Source organism: Gastrolobium bilobum, unplaced genomic scaffold, assembly GCF_033153095.1.
Source record: "Gastrolobium bilobum isolate Gb01-03AN ecotype WA unplaced genomic scaffold, APGP_CSIRO_Gbil_v1 utg12063, whole genome shotgun sequence".
NCBI classification, from domain to species: Eukaryota; Viridiplantae; Streptophyta; class Magnoliopsida; order Fabales; family Fabaceae; genus Gastrolobium; species Gastrolobium bilobum.
This window is the reverse complement of record NW_026899021.1, coordinates 443,256-464,238: the sequence shown is the minus strand read 5'-3', so window position 1 is coordinate 464,238 and position 20,983 is coordinate 443,256. Positions and strand designations below refer to the sequence as shown.

The 20,983-nt window shown below is 35.9% G+C and overlaps 1 protein-coding gene across 2 annotated transcripts in view; it reads left to right on the top strand.

Moving 5' to 3' along the window:
* Positions 1-14,882: 14,882 nt before the first annotated feature.
* LOC133286249 (BEACH domain-containing protein C2) overlaps positions 14,883-20,983 on the top strand; it is a 49,479-nt gene continuing 43,378 nt past the window's right edge. For both annotated transcript variants that reach the window (XM_061483638.1, XM_061483639.1), the window contains exons 1-3: positions 14,883-15,098; positions 15,913-17,984; positions 18,959-19,746. In XM_061483638.1, the coding sequence (XP_061339622.1) occupies positions 15,968-17,984; positions 18,959-19,746 (2,805 nt within the window). In that variant the 5' untranslated portion in view covers positions 14,883-15,098; positions 15,913-15,967. The remainder of the gene's footprint in view (positions 15,099-15,912; positions 17,985-18,958; positions 19,747-20,983) is intronic.

The following is a 20,983-nucleotide window of genomic DNA, read 5'->3' as shown; positions in this document are numbered from 1 at the left end:
ATTAATTATTACAAATATTTAGGTTATTCGGCTTGGGGTAGGATAAAAAAGTTTACCACCTTTAAAACTAACCTAATTACCGTTGATTTCATTCAATCTAACGATTATAATTTATTGGATTTATTGGAAATTAATAATTAATTAATAAATGAAATTCAAAAATTTCCAATAAATTATAACTGTTAGATTGACAGAAATCAACGATGATTAGGTTAGTTGTAAAGGTGATAAATTTTTTTTATGGTAAGTATATTCTTCCCCTGCTTAGTCCTTAATCTGCCTACTTTGCCTACCCTTTTCAATATCGTTAGATTACAATATAATTCAATATGAAAATTTGCAAAATAAAATAAACTCTTTTATTTCTTTCTCTCCTGCCTCTCATCCTTTGTCTCTCCTCCCCGGGAGAGAGTGTTTGGAGTTCAACTTCACTAAAAGACAACTAAATCAAACCCATGAATTATCAAATTATCTGAGAAAGACCCTTTCCATATCAAATTTTCAAAACTCAAAAAGCCATTATTTTTTTTAAAATAATTTTCTGATCACCAAATACTTACTTCCCACTCCCATTTTAATTTTAATTGTAATCTAAAAATATATATTTCTCTTGAGCTTGAAGCAATCTATCAAGAAATCTTTGAAATATTATGGTTCCTACAAGAAATATTTCAGAAAGTTTTCTGCAGCTGAAAACCCAAATTCCGAGCACTTCCAATCCTCCACAATTAAGAACCCCCCACCACCACCCATATCTGATGGCCGAAGATGTTATGGGAGGAGAGAAAAAAGAGGGAAAGCAGAGGAGAGAGAGAGAGAGAGAGGTGTAAAAGAGTTTATTTTATCTTGCAAATCTTTATCATTGGATGAGATTATAATCTAACGGTATTGAAAGGGGTAGGAAAAATAGACAGATTAAGGAGTGAGAAGACCAAAATCCATGGTCTAATTGAGTAACGACATTAAATGAGTTTAGATACCATAATAAAATTCAAAACCTATCAAGTGCAAAAATCCTTTCACCTATATGATGCTCCCTCAATCCATTGTTAAGCAATGTTGGATTTCACTAATTCACACTTTCCTCAACATTTCTAGACAATAAATTCTAATGGATGTGCAAAAGAATCCCTCTAGCTTATTCATTTTCACATGTTCCTTACAAGTTAAATGGGTTTTTTTGTAATTGTTATAAAAAAAAAAAAAACTTCTTTGCAAACTACTCTAGATTCACTTATCCTCTATCCTCTTATTTAATTACATACCTTCCAATGGTTATTTTACTGTTCACAAATAAATGCATATATTAACCCAATTTTTAAAAACGGTTAATGGTGAATTTTGATGAAAAAAAACAACAGAAGAAGACAGAGATAAAAAACGCACGAAATTGAATAATTGATTTTAGATTGAACTAGAAAACATTCTAAATTTTTCCCTGTTTATTATTTAAAAAGAAGCATTAAAGTTGAAGTAAACCCTAATAAAAGTTATGTCAAATTTTTTTTATAACATTTGATTTGGATAAAATAGAATAGGCCCACAAAGGGTGAAAGTCCAAAATAGGCCCAGAAGTATACAGGCGCATAGAAATGCGCAATGTCTCTATTGCGCATAAAAACCTGAAGGCACAATGGCTTCATTGCGCCTGAACCTCCTTATACAATTTGAAAGATAAGGAAGGACTCTGTAACAGACAAAGATCCACCACGCCATAAACCAATACACTAAAGACAGCTCCAGCTTCCCACCACTCTAAGATGACAGTCTGACATGTAGATGTATAACCAGAAAGGCACCAGCTGAGAACAGATAAACCTGCAGCCCATAAACAGCCAATCAGAAGACATACTACCTACCAAAGGCGACATCAAACTTACTATATAAACAAAGGGTACACACCCAGGTATAATAATCTAATTCCAGTAAGAATATAACATAAGCCTAGCTTTGATACTGACTTGAGCGTCGGAGTGCCATTGCAGGTACCCCCAGCCAGAGCCATCGCACCAAAGGAGCTTAGCATCAATCAATAAGCAGACATCAGCAAGCCCACAAAGCTAAAGTCTTCACTCTTCAACCGTGTGTGATTAGGTCCAAAACTTATAGGTTGCCCATATTGTACTGGACTGATCATAATGATCAGAACCAGTTTTACAATTGGGCTGATCATGTGATCTTTCTTTACACAAATGGCCTGGAATTGTCTTAAGTCAGAGCATCTTGCAGTTGGAGCAGCTTTAACCCATGGGTCTTCAATGGAACAAGGTGAGGGGGTGTACCTGCAAGACACTCCAATGCTCAAGTCAGATTTGGTTCAAGCAAGTTTTAATTATGTAGAAGAAGATGTGTACCTTTGTGTTAACATATATGTATTTATACTAGAGAGATGAGCAGCTTGGGAGATGACCAGCTTGCAAGTGGTAGGCGGCAAGTCTTCTAATTGGTTACCTTAGGTGGCTGAGATAAGCTTTACTTAGTCATGAAGTTTGCTTGTTGATAAACCTATAGTTTATCTTGTTTTTATAGGTTAAATTAATATAAATTATCAAGTTGAACAAGTCAAAAACTAGGGTTTTAACATAAAATCATGAACATTACCTAATTATGAATAAAATAAATTATATTTGCTATTTTGAAGGGATTTGATGATAAATGGAGTCAAATGTGATGATATGAAAGATGGAGATCAAAACTAGAAGATATGAGGATCTATCCAAAGAAAATCAAGATCATCAAGTTGTTGAAGAGGAGGCTTAAGCCTCCAACATGGAGCTTAAGCCCCCAAAATATTCCTAAATATGCAAAGAGCCTCTGCCTCTAGGCGCTTAAGCCCCCAACTCAGGGCTTAAGCGCAAGCCAAGAAAAAAGTTCAGATTCGAAGAGCGCGATTAAGCGCTCTCCAGCGCGCTTAAGCGCGCCATGTTAATTTTCCATGCAATTCTTAGCAGGCTTAAGCGCGCCCAAGCAAGCTTAAGCGTGAACGTTAATTCTGAATTCGTAAATTAGGAAACTTAAGCGCGAATGAATAAGCTTAAGCGCCCTGAAAGACCCAACTTAAGCCCACTTGAAGTCTCCACCTAGGGCACGAATTCTTTACCCTTATAAATACATTTTGGGGTCAGAATTAAAAAGTTTTACACATTCAAGAAGAGTTCCTAGTACTCAGAGGCAGAGGGAACGCGGAGAAATTCATCAGTTCATGTTCGTGAGCGGCGGAGACGGATCAACATCAAGTCTGCACTGGGGATATTGAAGATTCACCAATCATTTATGGAGTTTGAGGAAGCTTTATTATTTTCTTTCGTTCTTGATATTGCTATGTCCAGCTAGTTCTTTTAGTAGTTAGGGTTAGATGGAATTCAAGATCTTTATTATGCTTTGAACAATTCGTTATGTTAATTTTCCTTTTTATCATGAATGAAATTATCTATTTTTAATGCTTTATATGAGCTTGAATCTTGTATATTGATCTTAGGTAAATGCATGACAATAGGAATGTTGGTGTGTGATCCATATCTGATAATTTCATCGTAAACTTTATGATTCTAGGGATAGACATAGGGTTTGCGTAATCTTTATGATTCTTGAACTTAATACTTACCTTCTTGGGGAATAACCATGGAACTAGGGTTCTTGCAAGATTGTAAAGGTTTAAGGTAACAAGGGATTGGGCCTTAGTTACGTAAGAAAGAATTGATTAGATTGATATTAAGGACGATTAACGTAAAGAAAGAATTCAAACGTAATAGAGAGATTGAAGGAAATCGAAACCTTAGCTACGTTCTTTTATATTAGTTAAATCAAATCTTTAAATTCTTGCATTTAATTCTTGCGATTAATTAGTTTTAATATTTAAATTTCAATTCAAATCCTGTTTCAAATACAATTTCGCTTGTCTAACTTAAGTTGCAATAGTGAATTAGTGCTTGAGTATAATCCTCGTGGGAACGATCTCTTATTCAATCATTATATTACTTGTACGATCGGTGCACTTGCCGTGAGTAACCCAACACTTGTCTTAGTGCCAAAGTAATATGGTTGTAGCAGTTAATGTTCAGGAGCTTGCTGAGATGAGCTTTAACTGTGGCAGCCTTTGTTGACTGCAATCTTTGCTTAAGGATGAAGGCTTTCAAAATGAGCCTTGTATTATTATAATATTATCCCAGATCAACACTCTTTACGTTCAGATATTATATACTAATATAAAAAGAATGGTAAATATTTTTGTAATTTGGTTTTTGCAGCGTATAACACTAACTAATGTTTTAAAATAAATACTTACAATTGTTGAGTAAAAATAAGTAAACAAGAAATGTTCCATTACCATTTATTTTGGAAGCTAATAATTCTTAAACTTTTAAAATAAGTGAATAAATAAATTAGTTTTTAGTTATATGAATTTACTACTCAAAATATAAAATATTTTTTCTTTAAAAAATAAAAAATAAAAAGTGGAGTTTGACTATAGATAATTTTTCATAAGCATATCTAAATGAGTTGTGTTAAGCAATTATCTTATAACCATGACACGGTCCTCGTAATGACCAATGATTATTAGGCACTTCATATAAATTTAAACGGGTAAGTTAACACTGTTAATGATTGAGAAAAATATTTATCCTTGGTCATTTTAGTTAAAACTAGTATTTTTTATTTAAAATTTTAATTAAAAAACTCTCACTTTCTCCTCCTATAATTTTTATTGTATATATCTTTCTTTTATTTAAAATGATACAATTTTATATATTTAAAAGGACAAACATCAATCTCTTAATAATTTTTTATTATATCTTTCAAAGACATCATCTCACACACGAGTCCCTCCAGCATCAGCTACTGATATTTTTATATTACACACATTTCCTTCATCACATATTGATTTGAGCTTGGAAGGTGCACTAGCAACACACTAGAAGACATAAACAAGACTGCACAATGACCCTTTCCTCTAGTAGTATAGGGCCAATCACGATCACACTGGATGTACAAAAAAAATAATTGCCAAAAACAATGACTGCAACTAATGGAAGATCAAGAAGAAACCATCAGGTTCCTTTTCCAATTCTCATCACAAGAGCTTCTTACAAATGCATAAATGTATTATGGTTCAGCCATTGCACCTTTAAAAGGTACGATGAAATAAATCCAAAACTCTAGAAGGGACATGCAATGCCTTTATGTGAAAGGATTTATCGATGTTATAGAGTTAATGGATATGGTGCAACAAACATTCGCTTGTTTGGATAGTCCCTCGCTCGCACTATACATGTTAGTGGATTGTCACACAACCCTCCTACAATCTACAATAATAACACATCTCTTGAAGTCAAAATTAGAAATAGAAAGAAAAAGACAAAGAGGCAATTGTCAACTGCTAAAGTACTTCAAATACAAAATATTGTAGATAGCCCTGTACATGATTTTGTAAACATGAAAAGTGAATGGTCAATTCATCATAATGTTGTAGAGAGAATGAACCAAAGAGTGCCAACTTTTATGATCATTTTGATTACCTTACCAAGAGTATGTACTGATAATGGAGCAATTACCATGATATCAGCCCATGTACTAGATCAATGGGAAGCATGCTAATACAATTATTTTTCCCACTTTGCAATTCATACACATGATCAGAATATATAACTACATTCTCGGAAAAGGATGCTTCATCAATAAAACATAGAGATGCATTTGTGACAACAACTATTACTTCTGCGCATTGTAAAAAACATTTACAAATTACACCAAATTTTTTAGTATCAACACTTCCACAAACAACAAGTATAACCCGAGGCTTCTTCAGAGCATCATCCTCTTCAAATAACTTTCGTATTACGTTAATTTTTGGAAGTGTTACCAATAATCCCCACAAGAACAAATACCCTCACTGAAGTGGTGAAAGCCGTGACAGTCTCTCAAGATTATCAACCTTCCAACAATCTTGGATATGTGCTTGATGGCATTATGACAATCTAGACAAACACGCAAGTTTATCATGACACGAATTGGTCTGCAAGCCGGTATAGTCAGAATTCCAAATGCCTTTTTGTGGATGCTTGGTGTAAGCATGGAGTAAGAAAAAAAGTGCAAGGGATGCTTGTATGGTTCGTGCGGAAGGAGTGCGTGTAGAAGCTGTTAGTGAAAAGGCCTAAAGCCCATGCATGCGAAGGAAGGAGATATAAAAGAGAAGGAATAGCTAATTCGAGGGGACCTGCTTCTGTAATCCCACTTCTCCATTTTTTTCTTTAGTTTTATTTTGCGTTTTTGGTACTGTAATAGATGTTATTTTGTTTGGATTGGAAAAAGTGAGTACAGTACCGAGGCTATTTATGTGAATAGTACTTGTGATGTAGTTTAAGCTTTCTACATTTTGTTTTCTTTGTATTTTTCATTTCATTTCTGTTTTTATAGCTCAATCCTTATGGGTATGAGCTGAACCTTTGAAGGTTGGGTCTAGGTTACCCGAACCTCTGTGTTGAATGTTTGCTAATTACTGTTGTTAAATTTTAATTCTCAGTTGTATAATGCCATGCTTATTATTTAAACATTTTACATTGAGGCCTGATGTTAAATGTTGTATTAGAAAGAAGTGATCGAGAGGTGCTAATTCTGAAAAATGCACTAAGCACATGGGCTTGAATGAGAGATCATTCAAGGGCTGTCACTTAGAGATGAGGGCAGCCACCATGTAACTTTGGACTTGTGATTCAAGAGTCCTCACTGCATTTAGCACAGAGATGTGTGAATGAAGGTTTGTGATAAAGTGATTTTAAGAGATTAAATTCAACAATAGTGATCCGTTAACTGGAAATTAAAACCAAGCAATCTGTAATTAGCATTTCTTTCAATGCTGTGGGAAGGGTAGACCGAAAGCCCAATCTATTTTTCTCAAGATTTTCACCAACTCATTTCCTTTTTCTCTGATTTAGAATTTAATCTCCCTTCTGTTTTACATTTTTTTATAAAAATCTTTTTACATAAAAAATTAAACAAAACAATACTTAAATTGATTTCCTATTGTTTTCCATCCTTTAGAACAATTGACTCCAGAAATTAATTCAGAAAAGCCTAAAAAAATAGTAACGTAGTCATTGCTATTTTAGAGTAGTTTTGTCTTTATGTTATTTTTATTATTACTTTTTTTTAGAAATTCAGTTTTAAGCAATTGCACTTTGTGCTTTTGAACTTTTCGCCAAAAGATCCTTGTGGGAACGATAACTGAGACTTAAAGACCCTATATTACTTGTGACTGTGTATACTTGCGCAATTCTTGCATAAACGTTAGCAAGGCCATCACTTCTCTTCCTCTTCCACGTCATAACAAACCCATTTTGTTGAAAAAACATACCTTGCATGCTTCATTTTTACATTTAGCTCTTCTAAGAAGGCATATATTCTATCTTTTTCTCGGATGAAACAATCCCCAACCATGAATGTATGAATCTTGTTTTGTACCTTAACCCAACTATACCCAAATACTTTATGAATATCAATCTTCCTCATTTTTAATCTCATCTTACGAGTATCAACCCATCTGCCAGAAACTGCATATAAATTTGCAAGAAAGACACAGTTTCCTAGGTTATGAGGCACCAACTTAAAAACCATCTCAACAGCCTTCTTACCAACTTCAATATTGCCATGAATCCGGCTCACACCTAGTAGGGCTCCCCATGTTGCAGCATTTGGCTCAAAAGACATGTTTCTCATTAAGTTTTGTGCTTCTTCCAAGCAGCCAGCTCTGCCAAGAAGATCAATCATGCAAGTATAATGTATTGAAGTTGGTGTTACACCGTAATCCTTTTACACAGAATAAAAATATTCAGTTTCCCTCTCTATCAAGCCAATGTTACTACAAGCAGACATAACACCAGCCTGAAACACAGATTTAAAGAAGAATCAGCGAAATGATATTACATGTAGGACAGGGTCAATGTTAACACCACCTTTTTAGTTCATTTCCCAATAATTGATGTTAATTATCATATTCATTTACAAGATAAAGAGGAAGGCACCTAAGCAACTATTAGTTAAATTATATCCGTGGAAAAATGAAGATACCAAATAGAGGATGAAAACAAAGGGTGACTCATATCTTGCAAATCCAGGGACCACTTATTTGACAACTCATGAGATAAATAAAGTGGTTCAATAACACAAGTGAGATTATACTAAGTAAATGAACTTTGTTGCTACATTCGCATAAGTAGTATTTCTAATAAAATTTACCCATCTATGTTGATGATATTGACAAAAGAAATACGAAGTCAGAGAGACGGATGCCAGGCAAGAAGTTGCAGACTAAGGCAAATGATGGAAGACACAAAAGCCCAAAATGATTATGGTATATTTCTAAGGGAAATATAAAAATCATGTTGCAGGAATGACACTGTTCATTCGTGCAACAAGGATCCGGTTCCGTATCCTGATTTTTTTAAGTGTGGGACTCACACTTGATTAGTGTGTGCAGAAAAATGCTCTTGTTATGTGACATGACAAAAAGCGAACCCTATCTCTAATGTTTTCTTGTGGAGAGTTATTTTTAGGCCTTATTTACATGATTTGCTGCCATATTAAATCATAATTCCCTTAGAATTGCATGATATTTGCATTAATCTTGTTTCTTTAGGTTTTGTTGAGAAATATGCTAAAGGTTGATATTTCATGTTATTTCGAGTGCTAGAGCAATTCACTGTTTTCGTTGTTTTTGTTGTAGATCAAAGTCGTAGCTCTGAATAACAGAGTTGTAGCAAATAGGGTTAAGTGAGACGGTGCGTTGAAGGTGCATGGAGTAACTAACTTTTGAAATTCAAATCCAAACAGAAAAATAAGGATGCTGCAACATTTGATAAGGATAAGGAAGTTACGCAAGATAAAGGATAAGCTTATGTCACTTCAAATCCCAAGATTTTGGCTAACAAGAAGATCAAATCAAGCTTAAGAGATAAACATCTATCTTGTGCAGTAGCTAATTTTCAGGGATTAACTACTTGTAGCCCAAGTCATCATTGCCTATTTAAAGAAGAGCCTACACACATCCAAGGAGAGATTTCAAGCGGTGAAATACTTAAAGGATTTTGAGGCTAAGTTGAGAGAGACCCAACACAACAAAGGGTTTAGTAGAGAGATCTTTAGATCCGATTGATCCCTGCACTACTCCGGTGGCTGAGAGACGATGGATGGTGGCGGAGCCAACAATTGCTGTGAGAACAGAGCTACAACATCGCCCCTATTTATTTTATCTTAGTTCTACGGAGTCTTTATCTTTCTTAGTTGTTTTTTTATTCAAGTATGAGCTAAATTGTCTTGGATTAGGTGAAAGAGTACCCGTATTGTGATGTAATCAGTTTGCCTAAATTTTGCTATGTAATTTTCCTTTAAGTAGTTTAATAAAGTTTTAAATTGTCTTATTCTTGTAAACACATCGAGAGAGAGAGAGAGTTAAGAGTGACATGGGGTTTGGGCTATAGAAATATAGAACATACTAAAAAGTTATTAGACATTGTGGATTAACAAATTAAAATTAGTTAATAGTGGGAAAAAAGATCATTCACACCACAAAATCCCAAAGAACTTGCGCTTAATGGAATTATAACTATGAAGCATAGAGATATGGGGATTAGTATACATGTATTGTTGGTGAGAGCCCTTGCATAGATAAGTGTTATGATTACTTATGGAAAATTGCTATAGCATCGTTACTGCAATATGGTGAAATTACAATATTGGAGAAATTGATCCCAATCTATCTTTTGAATACTTGAAACCTATTTTTTATTGTGTTTTCTTAATTAATCAGTAGTATTACCTTAGTTTAACTTCTGTTTACTAGCTTAGTCTTTAATTAATTCTCAATTATTATTGTTACTTCTATTGCTTCACCTATAACTGTAGCTTTACTCAGTCTCCTTGGGTACGATACTTGGACTCACACATCAACTCTATTACTTGTGACACATGCACTTGCGTACTTGTGTGATTGATTTATATAATTGATTGCGAAATTGTACAACAATTGCAATACTCCATTAATATAAACATACATAGGAAAATGTAAATCATCAATTAGTAGGCTGGCGGGAAGGACATTGACGCCTATTGTGGCAAACAACTGTACAATAATCGCATCACGTGCGAGTAGTGGAGCCTTCTTGTATGTCCATCTCATTCTATACACGCGTACTTTTAAGCCTTCCTTTTTGACGCCTCATCAACACATCTGGGATGACAATTGGTCCCTGCCTTGGTGGTATGAAATCCTCATTGTCTATCAGACACCATTGCCCTAAGTATACCTAACATTGAAACATGGCACTGTAAGCAGGATCAATGTATTGTATTGGGTCATAGTCTGTGGTTGTGTAAGCTTCTATCACATGACTACATGGGTACCTAAAAATAGTGAATTCACCACACTGACATGTCCGATCAGATAATAAAACCAACCATTTTTTACCACTGCGATGAGTACGTTGGTTGTAAAATTTTTGCACCTCGAATCTTGTCTTTTGAGGATCATAACATGTCACCCAGTGTGTGGAGGCTTTTTGTTGATTTGTCACATATGCTTGCCACAGTACTTTAGAGTATCGGTTACCCCTGCCCATCTCTTCACGGGCCTCTAGGTCATGCCTAAAAAAGTATTCCACCAATTGGGTGTATATGAGTCGCACCAAAGATGTGATGGGAACGTTTCTTGCGCCCTTAAGGACCTTGTTAGCACACTCCGACAAATTAGTGGTCATATGACCAAACCTTCTGCCCTCTGCACTGTATGCGATACTCTATTTCTCTTTCTTTATGCAATCTATCCACGCGGCTATTTGAGGACCAGCTTCTTTAAATTTTTCTAATCCAGCATTAAAATCCAACCGCACAGTTGTATAATCTGCATACGAAAACAAACTCAAAAGCTGATGTTGTATTTCACACAGGATGTCAAACAAGAGATGAAGAAGTCTAAAAGTATACCTAGCTTTTCCAATATAACATTCTTGAGTTTATGGTTGAAATTACTGCCAAGATGTCGAATACAGAAGACATAGTATGCTTTCGGTGGTTGCTAGCCTAGCGTCGCATTGTTGATTGTAGACAGTATGGTCGTATGCCGATAAAAAATAAGACAGATGCCTTCTTTTTGTGTTACATGCATCTGTATTAATGCTAAAAACCTTTACCAGTATCTAGATTCTCCCCAAAACAACCTCGAAAGCAATTGGCAGCATATAATTGTTGCCATCCACAGTTGTAGCAATTAATAGGGCCCCTCGATATTTTCCATATAAATGGGTACAATCAATTTGGATAATCGGCTTGCAATAATTGAAGGTATCAATACACTGTCTGAAAGTCCAAAACACCCTATAGAACACCTTCCGAGATTGATCCAGCTGGTTATCAACAAAATGATCATTCAAATCCAACTTATAATAGCCCCCAATGAAAATAGCAACATATAATCCAACCATCTTGGCAGAAATGCATAAGACTCATGCCAATCCCCATAATTTTTGATAATTGCCTTTTGCTTTGCCTTCCACGCGTTCTTGTATGATATATGAAACCCATGATTTGTTGCTATCTTTCTTGGATTAGAACAATTTTAACATGCAGCTCCTCTCTTATCATTTATGCATGTTGTCAAACAATTATGTATTAAACAATTTCCAAATATATTAACAAAAATTTCAAATATTTCACATACCTAGAATCATTGAACAAATGAAATTTGAGTCCAGCTACTTGTGATCTTGAGAAAGAGTTTAGTTAACACCATTATGTTCGTTAACTATATGCCGATAACCCATTCAGTGCCGCCCTTTGTAATGTGCGTCCCCATCCTTCGCAGACAACCGTCATTGTGATTTTCACATACCATGATTAATCTTTTGGCATCACTTTTTGCTACAATGGTTGTGTGATACTCTCCCATACAAAATTGCTTTATTGCCATCTGCACATCATGCTTGTTCTCAAACACTTGGTCTTTATACAACTCTTGACCCATCTGCCAGATAGGTACTTGCGCACCCTCAATTGTAAGCACTCCTGATCTAGGTATGCCTAATTAATATGTGTATAATGATTGATTTTAGACCAAAATGGAACACTCTTGTCTCTTGTATAAGCATATATGGGTAGCAATGAATCAACATGTGTAGTTGCACAATCATATTCAACATGTGTAGCCATTTAGAGTCACCAACCTGCCACTGGTGGATCCCGGTGAAGGAATCAGATGACACACTACGATAGACGGACATGAATTGAAATCGCCCTTGACGTTCGTGTCGGATGAGTCACTGACCGTAATAACACCTTCATCCGCCTCTTCGTTAGAGTTGACCATACGCCACGTTGGATGATAATCATCTTTGGGATGAAGCATTTCAAACAACATTGGTGGGGGTGGGGGTGACACATAACTATCTCAAGGATTCACCAACGGCTCCCCGTTAAGGTTAATGGAGTGAATGAAATGGATAGAATGTTGACTGCTAGACTGCCAACCGGAGTCTACTTTCGCATACAATTCAATAAATGTGAAGTCACGATCATTTTGAAATGCATATACTACTAACACGACATTTTCATCCTTAACAATCTCCATAGGAACCCAACTCTCTTTACCCGAGGCGCATTTAGCAATCAACCGAGACAGAGATTGCCCTTTGTTGTAATCTTAACTTCTATATTGTCTTCTTGAGATCATTATAACTACACCGAGGTCTCATGCGAAACATTTTCGTATCTCCTTAAAAAATTTGACCATTAGGACCGAAATATCTTATCCCATTGTAGTATACAACGACATTTTTGTGTGTGGATAAATACAATGACATTTATTGAATCATTCTCGTCACTCATTTAGAAAAAAATTCAAACAAAAAGAAAAGAAAAGAAATAATAGTGACAAGAAAGAAAAATTTTGTATGCAGCATGTACAAACAATAACACGGGAGAATCCTAAAATTTCTACATGTTGAGATGGGTTTATATTGAATCAAAGTCGTTGGACAATGTAGAGACTATAATGAGATGTGTTGCATTATAGTCTCTACACGATCCAGTAACTTTGGCCACGTGTCAGACATGCAGATATCGATCAAACTATAGACTCTACCCATACCAGCGACTTTGGCCTAGTGTCTTCCACATGTCAAAAACGCTGCACGAAAAGGCTGCCATTTTTATCACAAAAGTCGCCTAGCAGTGCAACGACTTTTGTGGCCTTAGTAAAGAAGCCACGTGGCCAAGCAATGGATGCTACACTGGCCAGTGACTTAGGGGATGTGAGACTTTGAAATTTTTTTCTTGATGCGTGGCATTCAGGTCAATAATATTTAAAAGTGTGGCACTTATATCAATATCTCGGGATCTCATGGGGGTCTCTTATCTTTAGATGGTCCGTGAGTTGTTAGTTGTACTTGTTTTGTTTTTAGTTATGCTATTTCTCAAAAAGAAAAAGAAAAATCTCTTATATACGATTACAATTAATAAAATTTTTTAATAATTATTTTTAAGTGTTTGAACTTTTATATTTTTTTAAGAGTGTGACATGCTTCGCCAACGCATAGTCTTTTTTAATATTATTTAGTTTTAACTAAAACTTAGCCTTTTATTTAAATCAAATGGAACATTACTTATATTCATTTAAATCAAACCTAACATAAAGCACATGTATGTCCCGTGTCCGTATCATTAAATAAAATTCTTTATTTATTAATTAGTCTTGTAAAGTTCATAGAATAAAATTTTAATTTGATATTTTTGGGATATTAATTGTGTCGCTTTAATATTTGGCAGTTTTATTTATATGAATTGATTCTTGTTAAGGTAAACTTGTTAATAAGTTAACAATTTCCGAAAGGTAAAGTTGTTAGCAAGTTCACAACTGGAGGATCATTTTATATAGGCAGAAAAATATTCAAAACGTAACTTTAAAAAAATACTATATTTTTGGGAGTTAAATATATTTTATTAAAAAAAGTTCTGCACAAAATAAAAAAATTCTAAAAAAGGAAAAAATACTTATTTATTTATGGAAAAAATATTTGTCCTTTTAAATGATATAACCTATGTTGCATCGACACGAGACACGAGACACAAGATACGACACGACACGGCACTCCGACACGTTAATTATAAGAAATGTTAAATTTAGACATGTTAGGACACATTTTGATATTATATAATATTTTTAATTTATGTAGTGTATATATATTTAGTATTTAATAATTTAACAAAAAAAAAAAAGCTAAACTTATAATATCCTTCAATTTTGCAAAGAAATATAATATATCCCAAATATTTATATTAAACTCAATAAAATTGTAATCGTATTCTAACGAATCTAATAGTTGGAACCCAAAATGCAACGCAACGTAACATTTGAACTTTTTTGAGTCTTTACAACGAGCATTGGAGTGTCGGGAAGTGTCAGAGTGTCTGTAAGTGTTAGACACGACACGACCTATGCTTCAGAGGATATAACTTTGTGTCATTTTAGATCATAATCGTTAATTTTTAACTAACAACAATTATAATTTATTGGGTCAAACTTATTAATTAATTAATAATTTGTAATAAATTATAATTATTAATTGATAGAAATTATCGGTTAAAATCTAAAATGACACAAAATCATATCTTTTAAAAGGAGAAACCTTTTCCCCTCTATTTATTTATGTTGATTTTGATTAATATGTTAAGAATTTTCTTTTGTTTTTTTTTTTAATTTTAAAAGTTCTCTTGATAAACCGGTTCGAGTTCGATGATGGTCTAACCAGACCGGAGCAGACAAGGGTGAGTATCGGTAAGAAATGGGGGTAAACGGCTGACACAGCAATATACATAGCTACAAGCAACCAACACGACGGCAACACCAACCTCGTTGTTTTTCACTCTCTCTTTCTTCTCTTTCTCGCGCCCAATTCTTCTTCTCTCTTTCTCAATCTCCGATTCTCTCACTCACTCACTCTCTACTTTCTCTCTCTACACTTTCTCGCCTATTTTCTCTCTCATTTCCATCAAATCGTCGATCGGTACTTGACGATTGAACCCGAACGGCGCTTCGAGCTGGAATCTTCTAGAAGGTACGCACAATTCGAACCACTCTCTTTTTCTTCTTCGCGTTACATGTTTCTGAAGCTGCAATGGCGATTTCGTTACGATCTGTGATTTCGCTACGACAATGCTCCGATCAAATCGTGTGCGAATGCACGTGATGTTCTGAAGAGATCTGCTTTTCTTTGTCCGATTTTTTCAATGCGAGGAGATCCAAGTCGTATGGAGTACACGATTTTCTTGTTCGAGCAAGATCCAGTGACATATTTTTTCTTGCGTTTTACTCTAAACAACGATTTTTTTTGGATTGAGCATGACTGCTAATAAATTGACCGTTTGACGTTCGAACACCTTTGAAATTGAACATGAATGTTTAGATTCTGTGTTTGGTATAATTGCTTTAACTATGCTAAATTGGAGCGGGTCTCAGTGTCCGTATCTTTTAGCTTCGAGTAGTGCACTTTACTTCCTGTAAATTTGTTCTCAAATCATAAGCCAATGAACTTCTTGTTCGAGCTGGCCGAGTAAGTTAATAAATTTTCTTGTAGTTTACTATGGACTTTCTTGTATGTGAAGATTTCTTCCAGCTGTATAATGATGTCTTGTGTGTTTAGTCAAACTAAAGCTTGTCTTTGTTACTTTGAGTTGCTACGGAGGACCCTTTCCCAGAACCCTTGATGAGTGTCAAACATTTAGCGGTTATTAGTTAGCACAGCACATGGGTTCTTTAGTTTTACTGATAATTGTGATTTCCAAAATATTCCGATCTGTTGATCTCATCTCCCCCCCCCCCCCCCCCCCCCCCCCCTCTTTTTTTTAATTTATTAATGTAATTAATTGCAGGTGGATTGGGCTTTCGTAATTTGAATGAATATTTGTTAGCTTCTTCAGAAATAGCATGATGGAAGACGAGGAAGAACCAAAAGAGATGAAAATGTCTGGTAATGAATTAGATACTCATGGAGTAGTGGATAGTGGTGTAAAACAATTTGTTGAGAGTCCTCACCAGGAAAATGTAAATACTAGTAGCAGTTTTGAGGTTGAACATGCAGATGACAGGGTACACTTGCAAGGTCAAGGTGTTGATTCCGTAACTACAGTTATGGATGAGGACCAGTTTGAGCAAGTATCTTTGAAAGATCAAGACAAGAATAATGAGTATGAGGTTTCAAATCGATCATCAGGTTCTGATAATATACAACAACCATTTGGTGGAAATGAAGAGGATTCTCGATTTTCATCTGGTTCATACTTGACAGATTATGATTCTTCCCCAGTTGCGGACATGCAACATGATCATCTTTCTCATAGCCCTCAGTCAGAGGGGCAGTTTGGTCATACAATCAAGCAGTTTGCCTCATCAATTAGTTTTGATTCTACTGGATATTCCCCACCAAAGCCTAGGCAAAAACATGCAAAGCCGAATGTGTCTCCAGAATTATTGCATTTAGTCGATTCTGCTATTATGGGGAAACCTGAAGGTATGGGTAAACTGAAGAATATTGCAAGTGGTATAGAAGTTTTTGAGAGTGGTGAAGAAATGGATAGCGTGCCTTTCTTAATAGTAGATTCACTTCTTGCAACAATGGGTGGTGTTGAAAGTTTTGAAGAGGATGATGATAATAATCCTCCTAGTGTAATGCTGAACTCCCGAGCTGCCATTGTGGCAGGTGAACTTATTCCTTGGCTTCCTTACATAGGTGACACTGACAATGTCATGTCACCAAGGACAAGGATGGTTAGGGGACTACTTGTCATATTAAGGGCCTGCACTAGAAACAGAGCAATGTGCTCAATGGCCGGTCTGTTGGGAGTATTGTTGAGAACAGCTGAAAAAATATTTATGGTGGATGTTGGCTTAAATGGGCAAATGAGGTGGGATGGAACTCCGCTGTGCCACTGCATACAATACTTAGCGGGCCATTCTGTAAGTGTTAGTGATCTTTATAGATGGTTTCAAGTCATTACAGAAACACTTACCACAATTTGGGCTCCACGATTAATGCTAGCATTGGAGAAAGCTATAAGTGGAAAGGAGTCAAGAGGACCAGCTTGCACCTTTGAGTTCGATGGTGAAAGTTCTGGTTTGCTTGGTCCAGGCGAGAGCCGTTGGCCATTTATCAATGGATACGCTTTTGCAACATGGATCTACATTGAATCATTTGCAGACACATTAAATACAGCCACAGTTGCTGCTGCAATTGCTGCAGCTGCAGCGGCTAGGTCAGGTAAATCATCAGCTATGTCAGCTGCTGCTGCAGCTAGTGCGCTTGCTGGTGAAGGTACAGCTCACATGCCACGGCTATTCAGTTTTTTATCTGGTGATAATCAGGGTATAGAGGCTTATTTTCACGCTCAATTTTTGGTTGTTGAAACTGCTAGTGGGAGGGGAAAGAAGTCTTCTTTGCATTTTACCTATGCTTTCAAACCACAACGCTGGTACTTCGTTGGTCTTGAACATATAAGCAAGCATGGAATTCTTGGAAAAGCAGAAAGTGAAGTCAGGTTATATGTAGATGGATCTTTATATGAAAGTCGTCCTTTTGAGTTCCCTCGAATTTCCAAACCCCTTGCATTTTGCTGCATAGGAACTAATCCTCCTCCTACTATGGCTGGTTTGCAACGCCGTCGTCGTCAATGCCCTTTGTTTGCTGAGATGGGTCCTGTTTACATCTTTAAGGAACCAATTGGCCCAGAAAGAATGGCACGCCTGGCTTCTAGGGGAGGGGATATAGTGCCTTCTTTTGGTAACTCAGCCGGGCTACCATGGCTAGCAACAAATGGCCATGTGCAGAGCAAGGCAGAGGAAAGTGTTCTTTTGGATGCAGAAATTGGAGGTTGCATTCACCTGCTCTATCATCCTAGTTTGCTTAGTGGGCGTTTCTGTCCAGATGCTTCACCTTCTGGTGCTTCAGGTTAGATGATTTCTAATGATTTTTTTTAATGGTGATATCTGAACTTTTATACACTGAATAAATGTATATTGATCTTTCATGCAGAAAGGCCCCTGGTACCTGGTAAATAATATAGTAAAAAAGGTTTTACTATATTTTGGGTTGGAATTTGTAAGAACAAGTTTATTCTTTCCCTAGTAGTGAAATTTTTTGTTTTCTTATTAATAGAATGCTTTCTACCGAAACTCATTGACTTCTTTGGTTCTACATCTCTAATCTGAAAGTTTCTTTCCTTTTGTTTTAAAATAATATGAATCAACAACTGTTTGAATTTTGGAATCACTAATAGAACAGTTTAGGACTTGCATTATGTTCATTTATCTAAGCATATAAATTAGCAATTTTTTTTCATATATAGTGTCTAACTCATTGGATTTTTTTAAAGACAATATTAATTATATTATGCAGAGAATGATGACTACGGAAATAGAAAAAGTTTTACAATGAATATTACTTAAATTAAAGGGTGTGTAAAAGGTATGGAATTCATTATGGAATAGACTTATTCTTAGCTGGCTCTGTCTTGTGAGTATATCGTGTGGTTGATTGTTTATTTGTATTCTGTTACTCTCTTTCATTCTTGGCACTTCTAGTCTTACAATTACACACATAGATTAGCTAAGCCGGTAACTTTAATGTACCATTCCTATCTTCTTAATGATCCTATGGCATAGACCTATTCCTGCTATCAATGATGGTTCTCTCCATCTTCAATTATGGCACAACCAACCGTTTGTTGGATTACACATGCATTGACCTCGTGAAATATTTTTTGTGAGATACATTTCTGTATTTAAAATATAAATCCTTATGTTTATTAAACAATTACATATATTTACTGTCAAAGCAATATAAAATTTCTTTTATGCATCAAGGTAAGAATAATTTGGTGCATAAGTGTCTAGTCTTCTTATGGTTCTTTTTTCATGATTCAGGAATGCTTCGTCGTCCAGCTGAGGTTCTTGGGCAAGTCCATGTTGCTGCACGAATGCGACCAGTGGATGCTTTGTGGGCATTAGCCTATGGTGGTCCCTTGTCTTTACTTCCCTTGACAATAAGCAATGTCGACGAGGATACTCTGGAACCACAGCAAGGGAATTTTCCTCTGTCTGCTGTCGCCGCATCTCTTGCTGCTCCAATATTTAGAATTATATCCATAGCTATTCAACATCCCAGGAACAATGAAGAGTTGTCTCGTGGCAGAGGGCCTGAGGTTCTGTCGAAAATTTTGAATTATCTTCTCCAAACTCTATCTTCATTTGATGTTAGGAAGCATGATGGTGTAAGAGATGAGGAACTTGTTGCTGCTGTTGTCTCCCTTTGTCAATCTCAGAAGATCAACCATACACTTAAAGTGCAGTTGTTCACTACACTGCTGTTAGATTTAAAAATTTGGAGCTTGTGTAGTTATGGCATACAGAAGAAGCTTCTATCATCACTTGCAGACATGGTTTTCACCGAGTCAACAGTAATGCGAGATGCCAATGCCATTCAGATGCTTCTTGATGGTTGCAGAAGATGTTATTGGACTATTCCTGAAATTGACTCGTTGAATACCTTTTCTCTAACCGGGGCAACACGCCCTGTGGGTGAAATCAATGCGTTGGTTGATGAGCTCTTAGTGGTAGTTGAACTTCTAATAGTGGCAGCACCTCCTTCGTTGGCCCCAGATGACGTCCGATGTTTACTTGGATTCATGGTTGACTGTCCGCAACCTAATCAGGTAAAGTAGTGAGATTGAATATTTTAAGCTTTTCTTTTTTGTGGGGTTAATAATAAGGCATTATTAGCAGGATACTAAAATGACTCACAGATATAACAACATTATAAATTTCATTTCTCTTATAATAGAATTTCCAAGTATAATTTTCTGTGGTTCTTATGTGGTTCCCAGTTGCACGCTGACTTGTTTGATGTTGTCAATTGAGTGTTCACATTATTAAAAGTTTGTTGTATAGAAACCCAGTATTTCATTATTATGTGACAGACAGGTACTACTTCCATCTGGAGTTCAGCTAATGGTTTTGTTCTTTTAGGGGATTCCACTAGGTTGGGGGCCTTGGTAGTTTTCTTGTTCGAATAGGGTTCTGTAGTAATTGTTTATTATCTTTTTCTTGAGGATTGCTTATCCTTATATTCTATATCTTATATCTTCTTCTTGTTTATGATAAAAGTGGTTATCAACTAGTTCTTTACAGCTAGATATTCTTTCCGATGCAATTCTCATGTATGGCATGGTAAGGTTGCTGCCTTGTGACCTGGTACTAGTGTGGTGGTAATGGGAACTCTTCACTCATGAGGGTAAGGTTGTGTGCACCTGATCCTCCTCAAACCCCACGTTGGTGGAAGTCATGCACTGAGCTGCATTATATAAGGCACAGTAAGCCCCAACTAGGGGTGTTAACGGACCAAGCCGAGCCGAGCCGAACTTTGGTCTTAAAAGGCTAAGCCTGTGTTTAAATGTGTCAGCCTGACCAAGCCTGTTACCTGTTATAAATATAATTATCGGCCTGTCTTATTTACAAAAAATAAAAGCCTCGTTTAGCCTGTTAAAAAAAAAATAAGATAACAAAAAGTCTGTTTAACCAATAAAAGGGTGTGAAATGGATTGAGAGAAAGAGAAGGCTATTACAAGTAGTATAAAAAATTAAATAAAAAATAATATACTAGGTCAGCCTGAAAGGCTCTAAGGCTGAGCTTTTGAATTGGAGCCTGAGGCCTTTTTATTAAACGAGCTTTTATACAAGTTCAAGCCTAGTTCCAACAACTAATTTTAGACATGTAAGTCCAGGCCTTCACGAGCCGAGCCAAAGGCCCCTGAAAGGTCCCTGGTTCGTTTAGCACCCCTAGCCCCAACTGTTGTGCTGGGGGATCTCTGCTGTCAATTGTATCCAAGCTTCAGGTTACTAATTTGTTATATTCTGCTGTATGCTGTGTTAGATTGCAATACATTGAATGCA